Source organism: Topomyia yanbarensis, chromosome 2 (genome assembly GCF_030247195.1).
Source record: "Topomyia yanbarensis strain Yona2022 chromosome 2, ASM3024719v1, whole genome shotgun sequence".
NCBI lineage: Eukaryota > Metazoa > Arthropoda > Insecta > Diptera > Culicidae > Topomyia > Topomyia yanbarensis.
In genome coordinates, this window is record NC_080671.1 from 458165227 (window position 1) to 458186146 (window position 20920).

Here is a 20920-nt window from a genome sequence, read left to right on the forward strand (position 1 = left end):
AAGGCATAGTAAAAGGAATAGCAGCAATAATTTTGGCCAGGAATTGACCCCAGTTACTCCTCTGTGCAGCGGTCCGAATTGGTCCACTTCCCCCTACTATACAAATGAGGATGTCAAAAAAATCATTTCTCGTACTGCGTGTTGCTGAAAAAATATATGTATCTTTAACCGGCGAGTTATGCTATTTACTCATGTTTTTACGCGGTTTGTTTGCGCGATTTTTTAAACGGATTTTTGAATTTACGCGGTTTTCGTTTATGCGGCCTGTATTCCCCGCGTAAAAAACCTCAGTGTATAGGTTTGTATCTACTTGGTATGTTTTTATCAACTATAAAAAGAACATTGCAGAAAGAACATGTGGATGAGAAGACAACTCCAATTTTTTTAGATGAACTACCACAAATTACGTAAACATAACAATAAATTAACAGAATTCAATAAAATACAGATAAATCCAGTACTATGTACATTTGTCGAAAATGTATTTTTTCCCCACTAGGATTATGAGATCAAACAATCGAGCCCTCATTCGATCATATGTTTCATTCATCTAACCCGAGCAGAACAAAATAACTTCAGAACACCAAATTCAGGTATACTGTACTCAATACTTGAACACCACAATAAGATATTGAGAAGCGTTGCATAAGAAGTAAAATACCGGAAACAATAACTAAGACATGTACTACGAATAGTTGATAATGAAACGTGTCATTATAATACATGAATAATAAGAACCTTTTCAACATTCCAATAACAAAATTCACTGCGTGGAAGCATTTAATAAGGTATTGATTTGGTATTTGTTAAAATCACTGGAATACATCAATAATACTAAAATAAAGCATTATACCTCATTAGGTATTGAGCAAATATTTGCGCTACTATTTGACTCAATGCGTTGAACAAAGATGGCAGACACTGCTCTAACCAATGATCTTGCGTAGGCGAAAAGATTCGAATATGTGTCCCATCCACGTACATTATTACCCCTGGGGTCCCTGATTTCCGATAAAAATTCAATTTGGCACGACGCTGTTGTCCTGGAGACATTTCCAGGGATATCCACTTTGGGCAATGTTTTCGTTTCAACATTCCGAGTATATCAGCCAGTACTTTTGAAAATGTTGGTTGAGCAAACGACACATGAAAATCTCGTCCCGCTCTATGCTGATAATTTCCTTTGCGAATAGACTACTTTTTCTAGCACATTCAAACGAAAGCCTTTTAAGAATCTGTGTAAAAGAAATCCGTAGACAAAATATATCAAAATACTTAGTTGAGAAATAAATGGATACTTACGCATCATCTGAAAATCCCATCGGATCGGATGATAAACGGATGTTTCTCCGGTGTTGGCAAAGTAAACCGATTCCTTCTTGCGTTGCCAAAATCGGTATCAATAACGAATCCATCACGAATGTCGATAGTTTTTCTCTATTTTTAATGTGAAACAATAATTTGGTACTGTTGCGGTGGATTTATTTACGAAACGAAAAGGTATACGTACTCAATACCCACTAGTAAATAAATTCATGCGTTAACTCATGTGATATTTGTTCAAAGTTGATCTGCGTACTAGACGTTTTATCCGATATTGTCATTACATCCTTCCGACTGGTCTGTTGAATGCCACACGGTGAACTTTATTTAGTCATCGGTAGCATACTTTTCTATCTGCCTCTCGTTTCTTCTGCTGTAAATTTCATACATTAGGCATATTCGGTCTATCCACTCATTGAATGCTTACTAGAAGTTTATGCTAGAAATTGCATAACACTCAGAGCATAGACGGGAATAGAAAGTATGCTAACTCTGCATATTGTTCTTTCTCAGTGTACTACATTTTCAGTACGTTTGATTTCGGCTACAGTTAATATAATGAAATAATCGTGTGCATAATGTTGACATTTCCAAACGTGTTCGAAGTTTGCAGTGCTCCCGAAAATGAATCGATCGAAACATGCAAAACGAACGGAATAGAGAGTACCATTTTCGAAGTCGAACGAAATAGTAGTTTCGAACGAATCCATCGGAATAGAGAATCGGGCAGAATATCTCAAACCTGATCGCGATCCACTGGAGCTAAAAATAGATAACGAGAGAGATCTGCTTGAGAGAGGGCGGTGACGATTTGATTATAGGAGACAATGGGGGTCGATGGGTCCATTGATATGCATGGGGACTGTGGCGCTGATCACGATACTGGTAGGAATCTGTGATGACATCGATGGCGGAGTGGTTAACTCAACCAACTGAAGACTGAGAGATTGCAGAATCAATTCCTGCTTTAGAACACATCTTTTCTCAGTGTGTCCAATAAAAGGTGAATTGTCACCATTCTGGTCATTCCTTCTACGTCTATTTTCCATTGGACATGTTCCTAAAAATTCTTTATTATTTTGCGCGGAAATTAAAGCGTCATCATTAAATATGCTAAGCCAAAACTCTAACGTTCGATCCATAGCTAACAGTTGTTCCAGTGTATAATTCTTCTCCAAGCATTTCGTCGAAGTTGTGAATTTTTCGTCGTTGCAATCAGCTGGTCTACCACCATACTATCAGTCTGATCATCAAAATCGCAGTAGCCCGCTTGTTTCTTCAGTCGAAAAACAAAAGAGTCAAGTTTCTCATTTGAACTAGGAACATCTGGTTGAACCTCTGCCGTTCGTATGTTTTCGAAACAAAATATGTCCATCGTCGGTTTCAATCTTTGAAACCATTTTGCGGAATAGTATAAAGGATTTTTTCCTTCGTGGTCCTCTACGTCCTTCCACTGTGCATCGTAGCGTAGTCGGAGCCTCAGCATCCTCGACAAAAAGCGAAATGAGGTTAACTGTTACGAAAAACATTGTTTTCTTTTGATGATGCCACCTGTCAAGAAAGGGCTTTTAAAATAAGAGTGTGAAGCTTCAACCTCTTCAACTGTCAATCATCGTAACCACTCTTCTCTGACCGTGGTCACATTTTCCTGGAAACATTCAAATGAAGCGGTCTCATCGCCTGTACTCCGATTTCTAGTATTGAAATATTACTTTGCACGGTTTTAGCAGTCACCAATTACTCCGATTTCCACGATAGAATTATATCTATTACGCGTACTTCATCTCTAAACGCAAGTACACTAAACACCATCGTATCGATATTTGTTACTAGCAACCATCCCTAAGAATACCTGGTACTTTTTCCGCTTGGGGTCAATCTTGTGGTTCGTTATACCAATTATGGTAACTCAACGATGAACTTTTTACTTACCATTGGCCAAGCCATGGTTTCCCTTTCTTCTAATTTTCCGTCGTCGCCTAAATGTAGCAATGAAAACAAGTGTTGATTGCTCAATAGTTTTAAGGACATTACACATGCGAGCCACAACATAGCTCCTACGCCACACACACCCCTCTACAGTGCCTAACCATGTATCTGACATGAGCAAATATAAAAATACGTTTTTCAACACACTAACCTTGCTGGTGTGCCACGAAACTGCTACTTAAGGAAGCTAGAATACTTTTTCCTATACAATCAATCCGAGTTTTTGACGGAATGCCATCTGTAGCTCCTATTTTGTGCGAAAATATCACCCCTCTTCACTTGGGGTTTCTTTTCGAACCACCCTTCTTCTCGTTTTTATTGCACTTTTGTCGCACACCACTGCAAAAACACTCGCGAAACTTTAATCGTTTTCTAACATAACTTCAAATTTTCTGCCAATGTGCAGATGACCAAAGGAAAATGTTCGGAAACTCTCATTTGTACGTTTTAATTTTCACTTCAGATTTCAGTTTTTCCTAATGTAAACAACCGAGTCGGTGCCTAGCAACAGGAATGAAAGCTGTAGTGCCTGTCATTATTAGTTACAATAAATCATGGCTTGCTAATTTCCTACAGACTAACAGATGGGTCAAAAATGAACCATTTGATAGGATCTAGTGTTATAGGACCAGGAATAAACGCTAGTATCCCCAATGGATACAGGCCGACAGTGTTTCAAGCAGAAATATATGTCATTCTTGTTTGCTGAACGCTGCAGAGTCTTTCCTTTTCCAGAACCACCGTCGGATGTCTAAAGATCGAATATTGATGAATGCATATTTCACTGTTCATTTGAAGCGCGGGTAACTGTTGGTTATTACAGCATTTGTAGAGGCTTAATCATTATACAAAAAATATTCGGAGTCAATTTATACCCTTTCTTACCAAATATCAAATTTGATAGAACCAGTTACCTGTATCGATAGGGCGAGGGGAGTGGCAGGTCGTGTCGTTGGTAAGGGAACCAGGATCAATTAGCACCTTTGGGTAGTTCGACCCCCAACTGTATCTCTGCCATGGCGATGCTCCGAAAAACAAGTTTGCCACTTTACTAGCTGTCATAACGTTTCTAAATCGTCGAGTGTATTCGCCAGGAACCCATGTAGCTTTACAGCACTCTTTGCCTAATGAATAGCTAAATTTCTGTTAGTGAAAATGATTAATTTTTTCAAGTGTTTATGTTAATCTGCTGGGTAATACATTTCATCCGATATCTTGCTTTCCTTGCTTTTAAAGAGTACTTGAACACCCGCTCTTAATTATTTTTCTGCAAGTAAGTACTTTTCCAAGTGATGATTTACTAACCTCTTCTGGTAATCAACAAGCTCTCCATCGTTATCTCCTTCTCTCGTACCAGTAATTCTATTTAATAAAGTACTCTTAAACGCAAATGATGCATTTGATTATCCCCGCGCTACCCCGTCCACCCTCGCAAACCCATCCCACAAAACCGAAAGTCCTTCACTGCTTTCTCCGGCCAATCCTTTCTATGCCCACATCGCCTACCAAAGACACAACCACGAGACACAACTTTATTAAATCATTTCCACTAATCTCGGACCCTTACGGTGTCAGATTACCGGAACTAAATCCTCCTTCGCCTACTGCGATCAGCAAAGACAGAGGCAACAGAGATTAAGGCCACAACCAAACCGGGGGGCGTATGACAGGAGCAGCAAGAGCAACTGTATGTCAACAAAAACAACGACTACGAATCGCGGACAGTGAAATGACAACGAAGCGGAAAGGGGTTAAATTGCTGGGTTCACATTCCCAGCGAACGACTCCCCCCGGAGGAGGACCGATGTCGTTTCGTACAACAAAAGCTAATGAGAATGAAATTTTAATTAGCATTAATTGCACTCATCACCATTGCCATCGCCAGTCCGGTTGAGGGAGCGGGGGGTTGGGCTTCTCCTGTTTCCTTTTCGTTTTGTTCTTTTTTTCACTCGTCGTAAATAATCCTTTGTCACTGTTTTGGTTCGGAGGGAAAAGAAATGGAGAAAAAAGGCATCATAATCTGCATATGTGAGTATCAGGGCCGCCGAGAGGGGGGGGGACCGGGGTGTTTCCCCCCGGGCCCGGAGTTTTGAAGGGGGCCCGGGTTTTTAACAGAAACTAAAATTTTGACAAATACTATTTCGACAAAAATTTATTTGAGAATGCAATTGAAAATTCAATATCTTGTGCATGAGGTAACTAGAATAGCGAAAATTCTAAACTACTGCATATTTGATATCAACTATATTTATACCAACCCAATTCTCGCATCGAAACAAGATCAGACTCGAGTGGGCATAGCGGAATTTGTACATTGAATGTCATGTACGCAGTTCACCTGGGTTCGAATCCCAACACAGGAATAGAGATTTTTTATAGGAAAATTCTTAATCTGAACTAAGAAGCGAATGACCTTAAGATTAAAATGTCTATAATCGAAACAAAAATATGATCAGACTTGTAAGGGTTAAACAATTAAATGGTTTGATTAGAAGTCATGAGGTTGTCTTCAAATTTCGCCAATATGAAATCGATTTTTAGCATTGAAAATGCTTTACTCCACTATATGGGGCTGAGACTAGGTGTAAAACTAAAATCTAAAATTCGATCCGCGTCGCGAAAATGTGGCATAATTTTAAACGACTGCAGCGTTGTTAATTGTTGATGGAATTGCATCATTTACATACCAATCGATTCAGAGAAGTCCAACTTGAAAAATGATTGCAACTTTAAATTGGTATTTCAACTGTACACTATTGAAAAATTCGTATTATTGGAAATGCTTTGGAAAAATGTAAGAAGACATACCAAGTTTTCACTCACATTTTATTAATTGTTGAAAGATTTTCATGATTCGAACACCAATCGATTTAGAAAATTGGCAGTAAAAAATTGTTATCAAATTTATCTGTGTGTTTTATTAGCACACTATTGAAAAATCCGTAAATCCGCAGGGAAAACATATACAATTTTCACAAATGTGCGCAACTCTTTCCCTAACACAGACCTCATCTCGACACTCATAAACGTCTTACACATTTCATCGCATGACATAAAAGGAATGTTTCTGACCGAATTAATTCACTGCCATACCTACTCTGCTGATGGAACAAGGTAGGTTATTGCTACTGCGGCTGGTAGGATCTCAGATACATCTTTCATTTGATACGAGCCGTGGAAGGGGAGCGTTTCTGTGTGCTGGAAGGATTTTGCTCGCATTTCCAAGCGACGATGGCGGAACAAATGGCGAATTGCTGGTTTATGCAGTGCGTTTAGTCGTATCGGCAAGTCTCAAATCGTTTCATAGGATTCTCGTCCTGTATCACAAAACAGTTATTGGAAAATCGTCCTTATTATGACGAATATATAATGGAAAAAGAATTGATGAAGAAAATTCCGTTTATTAATTTGTATTAAGTTTGTGCTTGTCGATTCTGTATCTTTACCAGTAAATTATAATATAAGCAAATATTATTCAAATTAATAATTTACAAACTAGAAGTCTTTTGCAAAATGAAAAAACGTGGCAACCATGCCACTAAGCGAAAGCCACCCCAAAAAGAATGATGAAAATATTTTTATTTGTCGTACAAAAGGATGGCCTTCTATCTGCACCAAAAAGTTGATTAAAGAGATCACCTTGTTTCAGTGCTTATTTGACAAAAACTGTTCGTGTGTGTACGTAGCAGCAGCGAATCGCCGGCAAGGTTCGAATCGTTTCAAAGGATTCTCGTCCCGTATCACAAAACATAGTTATCAGCAAACAGTCCTTATTAGGACGAATACATAATGGAAAAAGAATTCAATTAGAAAAATCCTTTCATTAATTTGTATTAATTGTGCGCTTGTTAATTCTGTTCAATTCCCTAGTAACAAATTAGGTTTTAAGGTTGTTTTATAGCCACTCATAAAACTTATATTGCACTTGTAGCGTGCTATAAAACTTCAATTGTTACTTGGGTTACCAGTGAATCATAACATAAACAAATATTCATACATTATACAAAAATCCCTTTTATTAGCTTGTCTTAAATCTGTGCTTGTTAATAATCAATTCTGTATCTTTATCAGTGAACAATAACAATAAAAGTAACAACAAGTAACAAGTAGTCGTGTCTTGTAGACAACCCTCTATTTTTTTTTTTGATTTATTGAATTTCCAATCTTCGAAAGCGTTGGATTAGTATCGAAAGTAATTATTGAAAAAAAACCCTGCTTAGGGTTGCCACACCGGTTTTTGGAGACGAATTTCGTGTCTTCGTTCAGGTAAATCCGAATTCGCCCGGAAGAATCCATTGGATTATTTTGCTATTTTGCGTTGCCCTTTTCTTTACCAGGAATCGTCCAGCCCTAATTGTTAAGGAGGGCCCCTATTGGTATTGACAAAAAATATTATAAAAGTGCCATTTGGGTTTACTTTACCCCACTGAACCTTCGGTTCAATGGATCATTGTTCCTCACAAAGATTCTCGAAAGAAACTGAAGTGTGATTTCACAACCCGTGTTTGTTTATTGAGGAGCAGAGCAAAGCTCGCTCGGGTTATCCTTCACAGCGAGAGTGGCTGGTGCTTTTAGATTCTTTGTGGGAAGGAAGGAGAGCGAAGTACTACACCCAACTACATAAATCGACAAAACTGTTAACAAATGCAAAAACATTCAACTAAATGTGAACGGCACAGAAAGGTGGAGTGCTTTAGCAAAACATTACACTCTATGGTGAATGTGAAGAAAATAAGATATATTTCCTCCTAGTGCTACGAGCTGCATAAGAAATAAAACAGTGCATATTTAGTTGTTTTTAAGCGTTTTATACAATAAAAAGCAATGGAAGCGCTCCAAACTTCTGTCGAGTGATCACTTTAATTCGAAATTGTAATTGATACCCATGTGTCTCTTGAAGTCTATCCCCTGCACAGTAAAACTCTACTGATGAAAGTACTACTAGAGGCGGTAACCCTACCTCTATTTGAGAGCTCAATTGGTCAAATGAGTCATCAAAAACTCTTGATATACCTAAATAATTCGAAATAATCCAAAAATTTAAATTTAAAATTTAACATATTTTGTTTGCCGTTCATTGTTACATAATCCATAAAAAAATCATATTCAGATACGAGATGATACCGAAACATTTTTGTCTAGGAGTCGTAGTCAAATGAAGTAGCTTTTTTCGAAGATTTTCTTGCAAGGAATGGAAAAAAGATAAATATGTTTTACAATTCTTTCAAATACGGCCTTTTATCAACATTTTCATTATAACAGCAAATTGCGTACACAACAAGCCCCTTTTATGAGGAATATAGTGTTAATAGTTTTGTTTTGAATTTTATATGTCATAGAGCATGAAGAGATGATCTCTCAGTTCACAATCTTGCAGCTGCCAATTATTCTAAGAAGCATACGTTCAACTAAATTACTAAATTGTGTTTGATTGATTTCGAAGAGAAAATTTAACTCTGCTACCAAACTAAATCAACTAGTTAGCAAGATTAGCTAACTAATGTAGCAAGTTAAATCCGCATACAAAATCTTTTCGTTTTGGAGGAGCGAGCGTGAGATTTTGAACGTCGCTTCGTGAACGTAACGATTTTATTTTTATTTTTGAACTATTTACTAGAAATCAGTTACAACATTCTTGTAAAATATTTTAAGGTGTGCTAACACACCAACACAAATAAAGAATAATTCATGTTTTTATACGATTATGAATGTTTTCGAAACCAGCATAGCGTAAAATCCAACCCCAACCCTTATTTGAAATTTGATCCATGTTTCTCATTTTTTGCCTTTCTCATATAGAAAGGTTATGCAATCACTCTGAAAAACGTCAACCTAATCCCGGCCCGGAGGGCCGAGTGTCATATCCCATTCGACTCAGTTCGTCGAGATCGGAAAAAGTCTGTATGTGTGTGTGTATGTATGTATGTGTGTGTGTGTATGTGTGTGTATGTGTGTGTGTATGTGTGTGTGTATGTATGTGCGTATGTGTCAAATAATGTCACTCATTTTTCTCAGAGATGGCTGGACCGATTTGCCCAAACTTAGTCTCAAATGAAAGGTGCAACCTTCCCATCGGCTGCTATTGAATTTTGGATCGATCGGAATACTGGTTCCGGAATTACGGGTTTCAGAGTGCGGCCACACAGAAATTTCTCATATAAACTATAGGAAAAATTAAAAATAGAATTTTTATTTTTGATGTTAAATGTGTTCAAGGTGCATGAAACGTCGAGATTTGATGCAAACTCGAAAAAAAATTTGACGACGATTCACTTTTTTGGATTTTGGCACATTTTTGCCTTTCTCATATAGAAAGGTTATGCAATCACTCTGAAAAACGTCAACCTAATCCCTAATTTTTTTCGACTCTCATAAGGTTTCTGGATTTTAACAGGGGCGTAGTTGATTGTTTACGGAGAGGGGTTACACCCCCCCCCCTCTACTGTTCACTTCCCTCCTTTAAAAATCTCCTTAAATCACCCCTCAGACCACCACCCCATCCAGCCCTCATACCCCTCCCTTTCAACCCCATCATCTTTAAACCACCACTATATCACAAAGCATACCAATTTAAGCTCGGGAATCGTTCGTTCATGGGACTTTCGCCCTCCTCACATACCCACCCCCGCATGACAAAATGAGTTAGCAAGCAGATAACATTGATCTAATGCTGATTAGGCTAATGGAGTATTATATTTTTTTATTTCAAGTGTTTCACCGTCAACTCCAGTTCGTGGCTGGCATGCCATTGTGTATAAGTGCAAAGTGTACTAAGAATGTAATGGACATTTCCACAATTATGTTGAACATAAAAAGCCTCCGTGCCATAGTTTAGAGAAATGAGAAAGGCACAATTGCACCGCTAGGTGGATTAAAACAGGTTTTTTATTTTTGCATGGATTTTTTTTATTTTGTTAAAATTTCATTTATCTATTTTTTCAAGTTGTTGTTTGTATTTGTATTTATACAATTTTAAGATTCTGCCTTTTTTATCTATTTCCATTCTTTTATTTTAGCCATCTTTTTACGTTCCTTACATTTGCTTTTTTCTATTGCTATCACTATCACTTACTTTAATTTATAGTTTTTTCTCTGTTATTTCATTTTATTCACAATTTTTCGAGAAAATTCTGCCTTCTTTATTTCATTTTGCTTATTGTTTCATATTTTAATACCCTGCTTTTTTATTTGTTTCTTTTTTCATTCCATCCAATTTTTAGAACTTGTCTATTTACTACTTTTATTCTTATCATAGCCTTTTCTATTTCCGTTTTTTTCATATTTTTTTGCATTTCCATAAGCAATTTTACTTATTCAAATTCATTCCAATTTGTCTTATTTTTTAATTTTTTACCTTTCTCCTATTTTCTTCCTTATGTTTTTAACTTTTCGTTTTTCGTAGTTTTTTTTTCCGATTGATCGTTTAATATAATTTTATTTATTTCTTATACCTTTTTCTTAAGATTTTATTCGTTATTGTTATTTATTTATTGTTTCCATTTAACCTATTTTGAAAGTACTTTTTCTGTTGACCTACTATCTTTGTTTTTCATTTTGTCTGTTTGCTCCGTTTTTATTCATTATCCAATTTTCTTTACTTTTTGTCTTTTTATCATTCCACTTTTCCAGTTTTTCAAAATTTTCCGGTTCGTTCATTTATTTTAATTTCTCTATGGTTATTTTATTCTTGTCTTTTATATACACTCCTGTAATTTTATGCATTCTTAACGTTCTATTTACTTTTTCTATTGCTTTAAATATGTCTTGTTTTAAATGTTAAATAAATTTTATTATTCTTGATTTATCGAGTTTTTCAGTTTTATGCATTTTTTATATTAATGTTTGTATTCTTTTTAGTAGTTTTTCTTTCATTTTTATTTATTCATACATTTTTTTCCATTTTCTTATCGATTTTTCATTATTTTTAACATTTGTTCAATAATGTTCGAATATTTTTTTTCTAGTTTCCTGTTTTCTTTTATCAAATTTTTATAGGTTTTATTTTGGTTTTTCTAGATTAAACATTTTTTGACAATTGACATTAATTTGTTTATTTGGTTGATTTTGTTGTTTTTAGCTCTTTTTTACATTCTTTTAATATTTAGTTTTCTTATTGTTTTTCTTTAATTTTATGTTTCTTTGCCGTTGATCGCCGTTTAGATATTTTTAATTTTTGTAATAACTACATTTTTAATCTTTCCATTTCCGTACTTTTATAAATACTATTGACAAAAATGACGCTTTTCAAAGTCACCTAAACTGTCGAAAAGGTATTTAAAAAAAACTCCCACAGTAATGAATTTCAAACATTAACTTTTTTGTACTGTACACAGTGGTGGGGGCCCGTACGTTGGACCCCCTGGGCCCGTATTTTCTCTCTGCGGTCCTGGTGAGTATAAATTTTTGCATAAGCTGGTGCGAAGTCGTTTCAGGGGCCGTCAGTGTCATTGCCCTTTAGAAGTAAATGGCATTCTATCTTCGTTTCAATCTTGAAAAACATTATTTAAAAAAAAGATAAAATAATACATTCGCATATTCTTACAAATCAAAGTTGTTCGTTTCCACAGCAACCGATTGCTTGGATCTGTACCAATGCGCTCAAACTTTTTCGATGAACTAATAAAAAAGTGGTTTATAGTGGTTCGTTATCAAGGATACTATCGATAAAAAAAACTTCTTCCAACACACAGTTCGCTGATTGACAATGGTGGGTTAAACTCACCGAAATCCCCGTTCAACCGTCGCTGATCACAGCCCCCCCAACGATGGTAGGTACTATATTTTATCACCTCTAAAATAGAGCTCGAATAATAAATTGTGCCATCGCCTTCGCCCGGTTCGAGCAATAAAATTTATATTGAATGACCCAGAAGGGATGAAGAAGAATCTCAGCTCAATGTCCTAATCCCCTGAATTGAAGAATCATCGAAAGCGCACACACCCCTTCTAAATAGCGCGCAACAATACATGCAGACACACCGCCACCCCAGGCTCGCTGCCACACCGATCGGGAATTTTATGTTATAATGCTCCGCATTCGAAAGCGAGAATGAGGATTTGATTCCAGGCGAAGCGAATTTTGAGCAGAGATGTTGGTAGAATGGGAAAAAGATCGAAAATACATACTCTATTTGCGGTAGCCATCTGGCGGAGAGTGGCTACATGTCGGTTGGTGCACTGGATAGATAACATCGATTAGTAGGGTGATGTTGAATATTATCTGATTCTAATTCTCATTTTCAGAATTGGAATCTGAGAACATTAAAGTTAAGAGAATCTGAAAATTCATATTTTGACAACAAAAATTTTTCGAAGCACCCTATTCCAGATAGCCAAGACACACTACACATCTCTGCGATGTTTTCACCCACCCATCATCATCATCATCAGTACTGCAAACAACAATTTCAATAAGTCTCACGCGTTTCCCATTTACCGTTTTCTCTTTTCAGCTCTCGGAGCTCGAACAGAGGGTCATCGAAGCCGAGGAACGAGCTGATGAAGCCGAGGACAAGGTAAGTTGGGCGTTGCGCGTTGGTGGGTGGGTTGCTGCGATTTGAATGGGAAAAAACAGCGCTCGCTGATGGGTGCAAGGATAATGGAAAATACCATATCACAGATTGTCGAGTACCTTTCCTCTGTTCCTAGGTACGATTTGCAAACTATACTTTGACTGATGCATAACCGTCCCTCTTGGATTGGGATCAAAAATGTTTAAAGAGGGGAGATATTTTCCATTGCTGATGATGGGATATGTCTGCGAGTCAAACAGTAATCGTTCGGGGTAATGAAATAAAATGAAAGCAAATTCATACATCACTAAGTACAAGAGATTAGCTGAGGGGTAGGTTTAAAGTCGTTACCAAATAAATCCGTTTGAATGAATGAAAACCATAAGGAATAATTGAGTTGCCCATGGGATGGGGTTGAATTCTTCAACAAACGGTTGCTGCGATAATAAATCAAAAATTCATGTCCGATTCAGGAAACTTTGATTCCCATCGATGCCTCTCTCTCGAGGGAAAGCGAAAGAAGGGCAAAATCTTTTCTTTCGGCTTGTTTATATTATTGATTTTTGTGTTAGGGCAAGGGTTACTGCGATGAACGAGTAGAATGAGGTGAAAGACAAGCGCGAGTACCTTTCTTCGATGACGACTGTGGGAACGATGTTCATGTTTATTCACGTTAACAAATTATTTACTCGTTAAGGTCCAGATAACCTAATTGAAAATGGTTTCGATGTAGTCTATTTTTCTTGCATTCTGATTTTTTTTTCGCGACTTTTGCAAACCTCTATTATTTGGTTGTATATAAATATGTCGATTTCACCTTAAAACTATTCCACAGAGGTATTCAAATCGGTATTATTTGATCATCTGATTAGTGTGAATTTATGCACAGCTATCGCGAAAACGGCTTTTTTGATAGAATTGGTGTCTTCCGCAACATTTCATATAAATATTTTCTTCGTTTGTGAAAAAGTTAAATTCTTCAAACATTTTTAAACTTCAATTTTTGGGAGAATAAAATTAAATATTTTGACTACCATCTGTAAAAAAATAATAATGTTTAAACAATAACAAAATTTTTAATGTATTAATACGATGAATTAAAAAATATGCACTGTGAAAAACTTAAAACTGAAGGGTCAGAGCTTTACGTAGGATAATTTGTAGGTGTATCAAACCAAGACAGTTGTGCATTAACTCTTGTAAATAACTTGTGAAACCCGCTTAATATTTATTAGAATGTAAAAATCGTATATAAACTTCAGCTGAGACTGAGATCATTCAGCACTAAAATCGATTAAAAGGGTTCTCACCCAAAAATGTCCGGAAGGATGAAACTACAGTATACAAACCAGCTAAATATAAATAATTGGTTAGCACGAAAATCCAAAATTAAAATTTGGTCAAAGATAAGTACTTTGTTCTAAAAATCGGATATATTTTTCCGGTTTAAAATTTATATCGAAGCGCTCGAGTCCGATTTTTACGCTTGAAGTTTGTATTGAATTTTTACATGTATGTTCTGTCTTTACGACTTTTATTTTCCGTCGTTAATATGACATACAATGGAAAGTAATGTAATAGGTGTAATATATTGCCATTATTCAACTAGAGCTAAGTTAATGCAAAGCTATAGCTTATAAATTAAAAGACATATTATTATTTTCAATTAGGACGTGAGTGTGTGAGTGATTTTTTTCATGTTAGAAGGAACTTAACCACTGCGACCTCTATTTAGGTTATCTTTTGTGACTTCACCTGGTTGCTTTACTCGTCGCCAATTGCTGAAATTCATTATGCTTGAATAATAGTCCACATGTGTCGTCTCAAATGGGTGCTACAACTCTGCAGGAGGATTTTAAATGGCTTGGATAGGTCTCAACATCCTCAGAGATAATTTGAATACGAGTCATCAAATGTCATTGAACCGAGTTCGGTAAGGGGCCGTTCATATACCACGGGGACAAAAAACCTTCCTTTTTGACTCCCTCTTTCCCCTCCGTGGACAAGCGTGGACAATTGTTGTATGCCAACCCCCGCCTTACGAAGTCCACGAAGGCTTTTCAAAAATTTTTCGGGTGATTAAATAAAAATGGGTTTTCAAAAAAAAAATCCAATGTTTTAGCAGCGGTTCTCAACCTATTTCATACCACGGACCCCTTAGAAATCACCATGGGTTGCTACGGACCCCCACGGATGAACATCGATTTTGTATACTATCAATATGTTATTTTCATTTTGTTAGGAAACAAGACTTAAAATTTCAATCTGCACTCGGAAAATATATTTATCTTCGCGGACCCCCAGCAAGGACTTCACGATCCCCTAGGGGTCCGCGGATCCCAGGTTGAGAATCACTGTTTTAGACTACTATGATGCAGAAGGACCTAATGAAAATCGTTCAAACTTCAACCACAGAATGTCTTACACTTCTTTAGTCTAAAATTAGTTGGGTTTGACAAATCTACAGACAATTGAATCAAGTAATTCAGACATTTTTTTCTTGGAGTTCCCCTTATTTTTAGATGATAGTTGCCATCGATGTTTTCAATTTTCACACATACATGCACAGTCACACACTATGCTGTTATAAGCACTTTGACTATTTTAAAATCTTCGAAAACAATTGAAGGTAAGTGCTCACATCAATGTCGATACAAGTTTGTTTCATTTTCTTATAAAAGCCAAAAATATAATTCTCATATCCACTTCCCCCTCACCATGGACAAATATGGACTTTCATCATCACCCCTACCTTCCCCTAAATTGTCCACGTGGGTATATATATGGTCCCTAACTATGTAATCGGTTTCTTAGGATTCCGATGGAATGCTTCTAAGGAATGTTACCTTTCTCAAGAATCATACGGAATACTTTCTCCGCATGATTTTGCTTGAAGATTTTTTTTTAAGAATCAGGTGGATTCCTTCTCAGAATCTTAGTGGAATTCTTCTGAACAAGCGGATGGAATTCCTCTCTACATTTTTACATTATCTTGTACACAATTCTGATGGAAAACCGCTCAAAAATTCTGGTAAAACCCATCTCAAGACTCTTATGGAATCCCACTCAGGATTCTGCTGAAATATTTTTTTCTGGATTCTGATTGAGTCGTTCCAGTATTTGAATGGTATGCTGCCAAGTAAACTGATGGAGGGCTCAAACTTTATGGATACAATAAATTGATCGGTCAAGTTAAAACCCGAACAAACAAACATAAAAGAGAATCCTCGGAATTATTTTTGTATTCTCAACAAGATTTTAAAGGAGAGATTTTCAGGGTTCAAAATGAACCTTTTTCATTTGGAGTATGATCTAAGAATCGTATAAAACAATGCAAGATAATGCTCAACATCACTGGTTTACAGTTTGGAGATTTTTTCTTTGATTGTCCCATCATACAATGCTCTATCGGAAAAAGCCTTCCGCATTCATTTGCATTGTACGCACGTAGGGTATACTGCGCCCTAATTCATCTTAGCTTCTCTATTCATCCCACCCATTTGAACACATTAGTTAGAGCAGTATCTGCTATCTCTATTCAACGCATTAACTCAAATGGTAGGATGAATAAGGGTACGCTGTACTCGACTTATCGCTTCGCTCAAACGCGAGTATTTTACATTTTCCAGGCAGAAATTTTAACTGTTCTGATACTTTGAAAAGAAGCAAAGATGATGATACCTATTAAGGCGCAATCCAGTCATTCGAAGTCGAGTTATCAACGGAATAGTGTGACATCCTGACTAATGAGATGAATAAGGGCTCGTTTACCCTAAAGACGCTGAATCCCTTTGGATAAAGACTCGCCATCTCTATCTTTTTCTTATTAGTTTTCTGTAAGTGTCATTCCAATCGAGCACGAGACCTGAAATCGCTTCGAATCATTCTGGAACGAGGGCCATTGACAGTCTCGTGCTCGATTGGAATGACACTGACAGATAAATGGTAAACAAACGATAGACGTGTCGAGTCTTTATCCAGAGGGATTCAGCGTCGTTAGTTTACCCTATGTGTAATGACTTTAAAGTACTCATCATAGCACACTATGCGTACCACTGTCATATTTCATTTATTTCTCTTTGGCACGGTTGAAAATTTTTGTTTTTAAAATGTCTCGTATTGAAACCGAAGTGAAAATTATGGTTTTGGACACATAGCTAAGTCCAAAGGGTGTTATAATGCAAAAATTAGTGAAGCGCTTTGGAATACATCACGCGAGTATAAAATCGATCACAAACAAGTGCTTGGGAACACTATTCCTTAGATGAGTTGCCACAACGTCGTAAAAACGACGGATTTTTCTAACCGGGCTTCGTTTTCGTGTAAAAAAGATTGCCTGTGATTTATCACCGTTGGTTTTTATCTTCCATTTTCTCTGATAACTTTCGATGGAGTTTTGGGCTGCCTGCAGTTTGGTGGCTACTATAGCTGAGTCGGAATACAGTGCGGTGAACCCAGTCGGCGCTGAAGACGTTATAGAGTGTGTGGCTCAGGAGAGCACCTTGCGGGACACCAAATGGTATTTCGTGCCTGTCCAATGAGTGGTTGTTGACTGTCGCGTGATAGGAGCGGTTCAGCAGGTAGGAGCGAATGAATTTTAGAAGGTACAGGGGGAAGTTTCCTAAGAGCATTTCGTGCAAAATTGCTCCCTGACACACTGAGTCCTATGCCTTTTTTTTTTCATACGTTTATTTGACACGGCATTTGCAATAGCTTTTTACGCCAGTTTCTTTTTTTACATAGCACGTTACAAAAATCCTTAAGACTAATTTTAACTATACTAGTACTTTGTCTAAAACTAACACTGAAATCACTTTATTGTTTGCTTTTTTCCTTACATTGTTGTATTTCATACTGATCTAGTATTTTCGGGTGTATTTATTTACTTTTTTTCTGTTATTGTCTAAATTTAAAAACTAAATATTCTAGGACACTTTAATTGGTGAATGATTAGCCTTGGATGAGAGTATGAGGAGATGAATTTAATTAAATTTTGACAGACGCTGTTTTTAGAAAATGATAGATAAGTTCCATGTATAGAAGATCGCGATACGCCAGGATGTCTCTAACAGGAACAAGGATTGGTCTTCCTCGGACTTGTAAAGAATCTACTAATTGTGATCTGGCTTCACGATATTCAGTGCAGGACCAAACAACATGCTCAATGTCATGGTAACCTTCTCCACAAGCACAATGATTACCCTCAGCGAGCCCAATACGACGGAGATGCGCATCTAAAGTATAATGATTGGACATGAGCCTAGACATCACACGGATGAAGTCCCGACTTACATCCAATCCTTTGAACCATGCCTTCGTTGATACTTTAGGGATAATTGAGTGTAGCCATCGTCCCATATCTCCATTGTCCCAAGATGTTTGCCAACTAGCAAGTGTCCTCTGTCGAGAAGCGCTATAAAATTCATTGTAAGCGATGGGTCTTTCATATATTTCACCATCTAGTGCACCAATCTTGGCTAAATTATCAGCTTTCTCATTGCCCGCAATAGAGCAATGGGCGGGGAGCCACACTAGGGTAAATTTATAACATTTTCTTGTCAGGTTACTCAGAGATTCTCGTATCTTCCCCAAAAAGAATGGATCGTGATTATCAATCCTCTTTGAGCGTAGAGCTGCAATTGTGCTGAGACTATCAGTGAGGATAAAGTAATGGTTCGGGGGTAAAGTATTAATTATTTGCAAACTATAGTGAACTGCTGCTAGTTCCGCTATATAAACAGAGGCGGGTTCTGCAAGTTTGAGAGAAATTGAAAAATTATTGTTGAAAATACCGAAACCAGTGGCCTCACTGATTCGTGACCCATCAGTGTAAAACATTTTAAGGCAGTCTATGTGTTGATATTTACTTGTGAATATTTTAGGGATCTCCCGCGAGCGTAGATGATCCGGAATTCCACGAATCTCTGCTTGCATGGACGTGTCGAAGAATAAAGTGGATTCAGGAATATCTAGTATATTGACGTATGTGGGAACATACTTAGCAGGCGTTATTTCTTGTGACATGTGATTGAAATACACTGTCATGAATCTGGTTTGGGGTTGAAGCTCGACAAGTCTTTCAAAATTTTCAATTACCAGTGGGTTCATAACCTCACATCGAATAAGTAAACGAGAAGAGAGATCCCAGAATCGGTCTTTTAAAGGAAGAACTCCCGCTAGTACTTCAAGACTCATCGTATGGGTCGACTGCATGCAACCTAAGGCAATTCGTAAACAGCGATACTGTATCCGTTCCAGTTTAATAATGTGAGTGTTCGCAGCTGAACGGAAACAGATGCACCCATATTCCATTACTGAAAGTATTGTTGTTTGATACAATCTTATCATGTCACTTGGATGAGAACCCCACCATGATCCAGTTATTGTTCGCAGAAAATTTATCCTTTGTTGGCATTTCGTTATTAGATACCTAATGTGGCCTCCCCATGTGCCTTTAGAATCGAACCAAATTCCAAGGTATTTAAAAGTCAGGACTTGGGCTATCGTTCTACCAACCAACTGAAGCTGAAGCTGAGCTGGATCACGCTTCCTTGAAAAAACAACCAACTCTGTTTTCTCCGTAGAGAAATCGATGCCTAACTTCAAAGCCCAACTTGATAAATTATCCAAACTATCTTGCAGTGGTTGTTGTAAATTTAAGGCTTTTGGTCCTGTAACAGAAACCACGCCATCATCTGCAAGTTGCCTTAGAGTGCATGGGCTGACAATACAATTATCAATATCATTCACGTAAAAATTGTAGAGAAGGGGGCTTAAACAAGAACCTTGTGGGAGGCCCATGTAACTTATTCTGAATGTTGCCAAATCGCCATATGAAAAATGCATGTGCTTTTCTGACAATAAGTTGTATAAATAATTATTTAATATTGGTGAAAGACCACATTGATGTAGTTTCTCTGAGAGAACATCAATGGAAACAGAGTCGAATGCTCCTTTTATGTCTAAGAACACAGACGCCATTTGTTCTTTTTTTGCGTAAGCTAGTTGGATTTCTGACGAAAGTAGCGCCAGACAATCATTCGTTCCCTTTCCCCTCCGAAAACCAAACTGGGTATCTGATAGCAAGCCGTTCGCCTCAACCCAATTGTCGAGACGTCGTAGGATAATTTTTTCCAACAATTTCCTGATGCAGGATAACATTGCAATCGGTCGATACGAGTTATGATCGGAGGCTGGTTTTCCCGGTTTTGGAATAGCGATAACTCTCACTTGTCTCCAGTCGTGCGGGACAATGTTCTGTTCAAGAAGCTTATTGAATAAATTCAACAAGCGTCTTTTTGCTAGGTCAGGCAGATTCTTCACCAAGTTGAATTTAATTCTGTCTAGTCCCGGAGCATTATTGTTGCATGAGAGGAGTGCAATTGAGAATTCCATCATTGTCAAAGGCGAATCTATGAAATCGTTACTTGTGGGAGCATCGCGAGTGATTTTCTGCGCAGGAGCCGAATCGGGACAAATTTTCTTGGGAAAATTAAATATCCAACGATTCGAAAAAACTTCGCTTTCATTAGTCACGTTTCGATTCCTCATTCTTCTGGCTGTGTTCCAAAGAGTACTCATTGATGTTTCTCTTGACAAGCCATTAACGAAGTGTCTCCAATAACTAGATTTTTTGGCACGACGTATACTGTCAAATTTGTTTTGCAAAATGAAATAATTTTCAAAGTTCTCACGTATACCCCCTTTCTGTTTCATAATTTCTTTGTAGGCAACTTGTTTAGCTTCATATGCATCAGAGCACTCTTTGTCCCACCAAGGATTAGGGGGCCGTCTATTTATTGTCATTCCAGGATTGCATTTCGTTTGGGCTTGTTCTGCTGCTTCAATAATTAAACCCGCCAGGAATTCATATTCTTCGGTAGGGGGTAGCTCTTCTGTCGAAGCAAGAGAAGTGGAAATTAATGTTTCGTATGTTTTCCAATCAATATTTCGTGTTAAGTCATAAGGAACATTGATTGAATTCGTAAGGCCTAATTCACTGTTAATTGAAACAACGATTGGCAAATGATCGCTACCGTGAGGATCAGGTACAACCTTCCACGTGCAATCTAACCGAAGTGATGTCGAGCACAGAG

At 37.3% G+C, this 20920-nt stretch overlaps 1 protein-coding gene across 9 annotated transcripts in view; it reads left to right on the plus strand.

Moving 5' to 3' along the window:
• Positions 1–20920, plus strand: part of LOC131685888 (uncharacterized protein CG43867) — a 1093825-nt gene that overhangs the window by 929680 nt on the left and 143225 nt on the right. For all 9 annotated transcript variants that reach the window (XM_058969895.1, XM_058969900.1, XM_058969902.1 and 6 more), the window contains one exon: positions 12765–12827. In XM_058969895.1, the coding sequence (XP_058825878.1) occupies positions 12765–12827 (63 nt within the window). The remainder of the gene's footprint in view (positions 1–12764; positions 12828–20920) is intronic.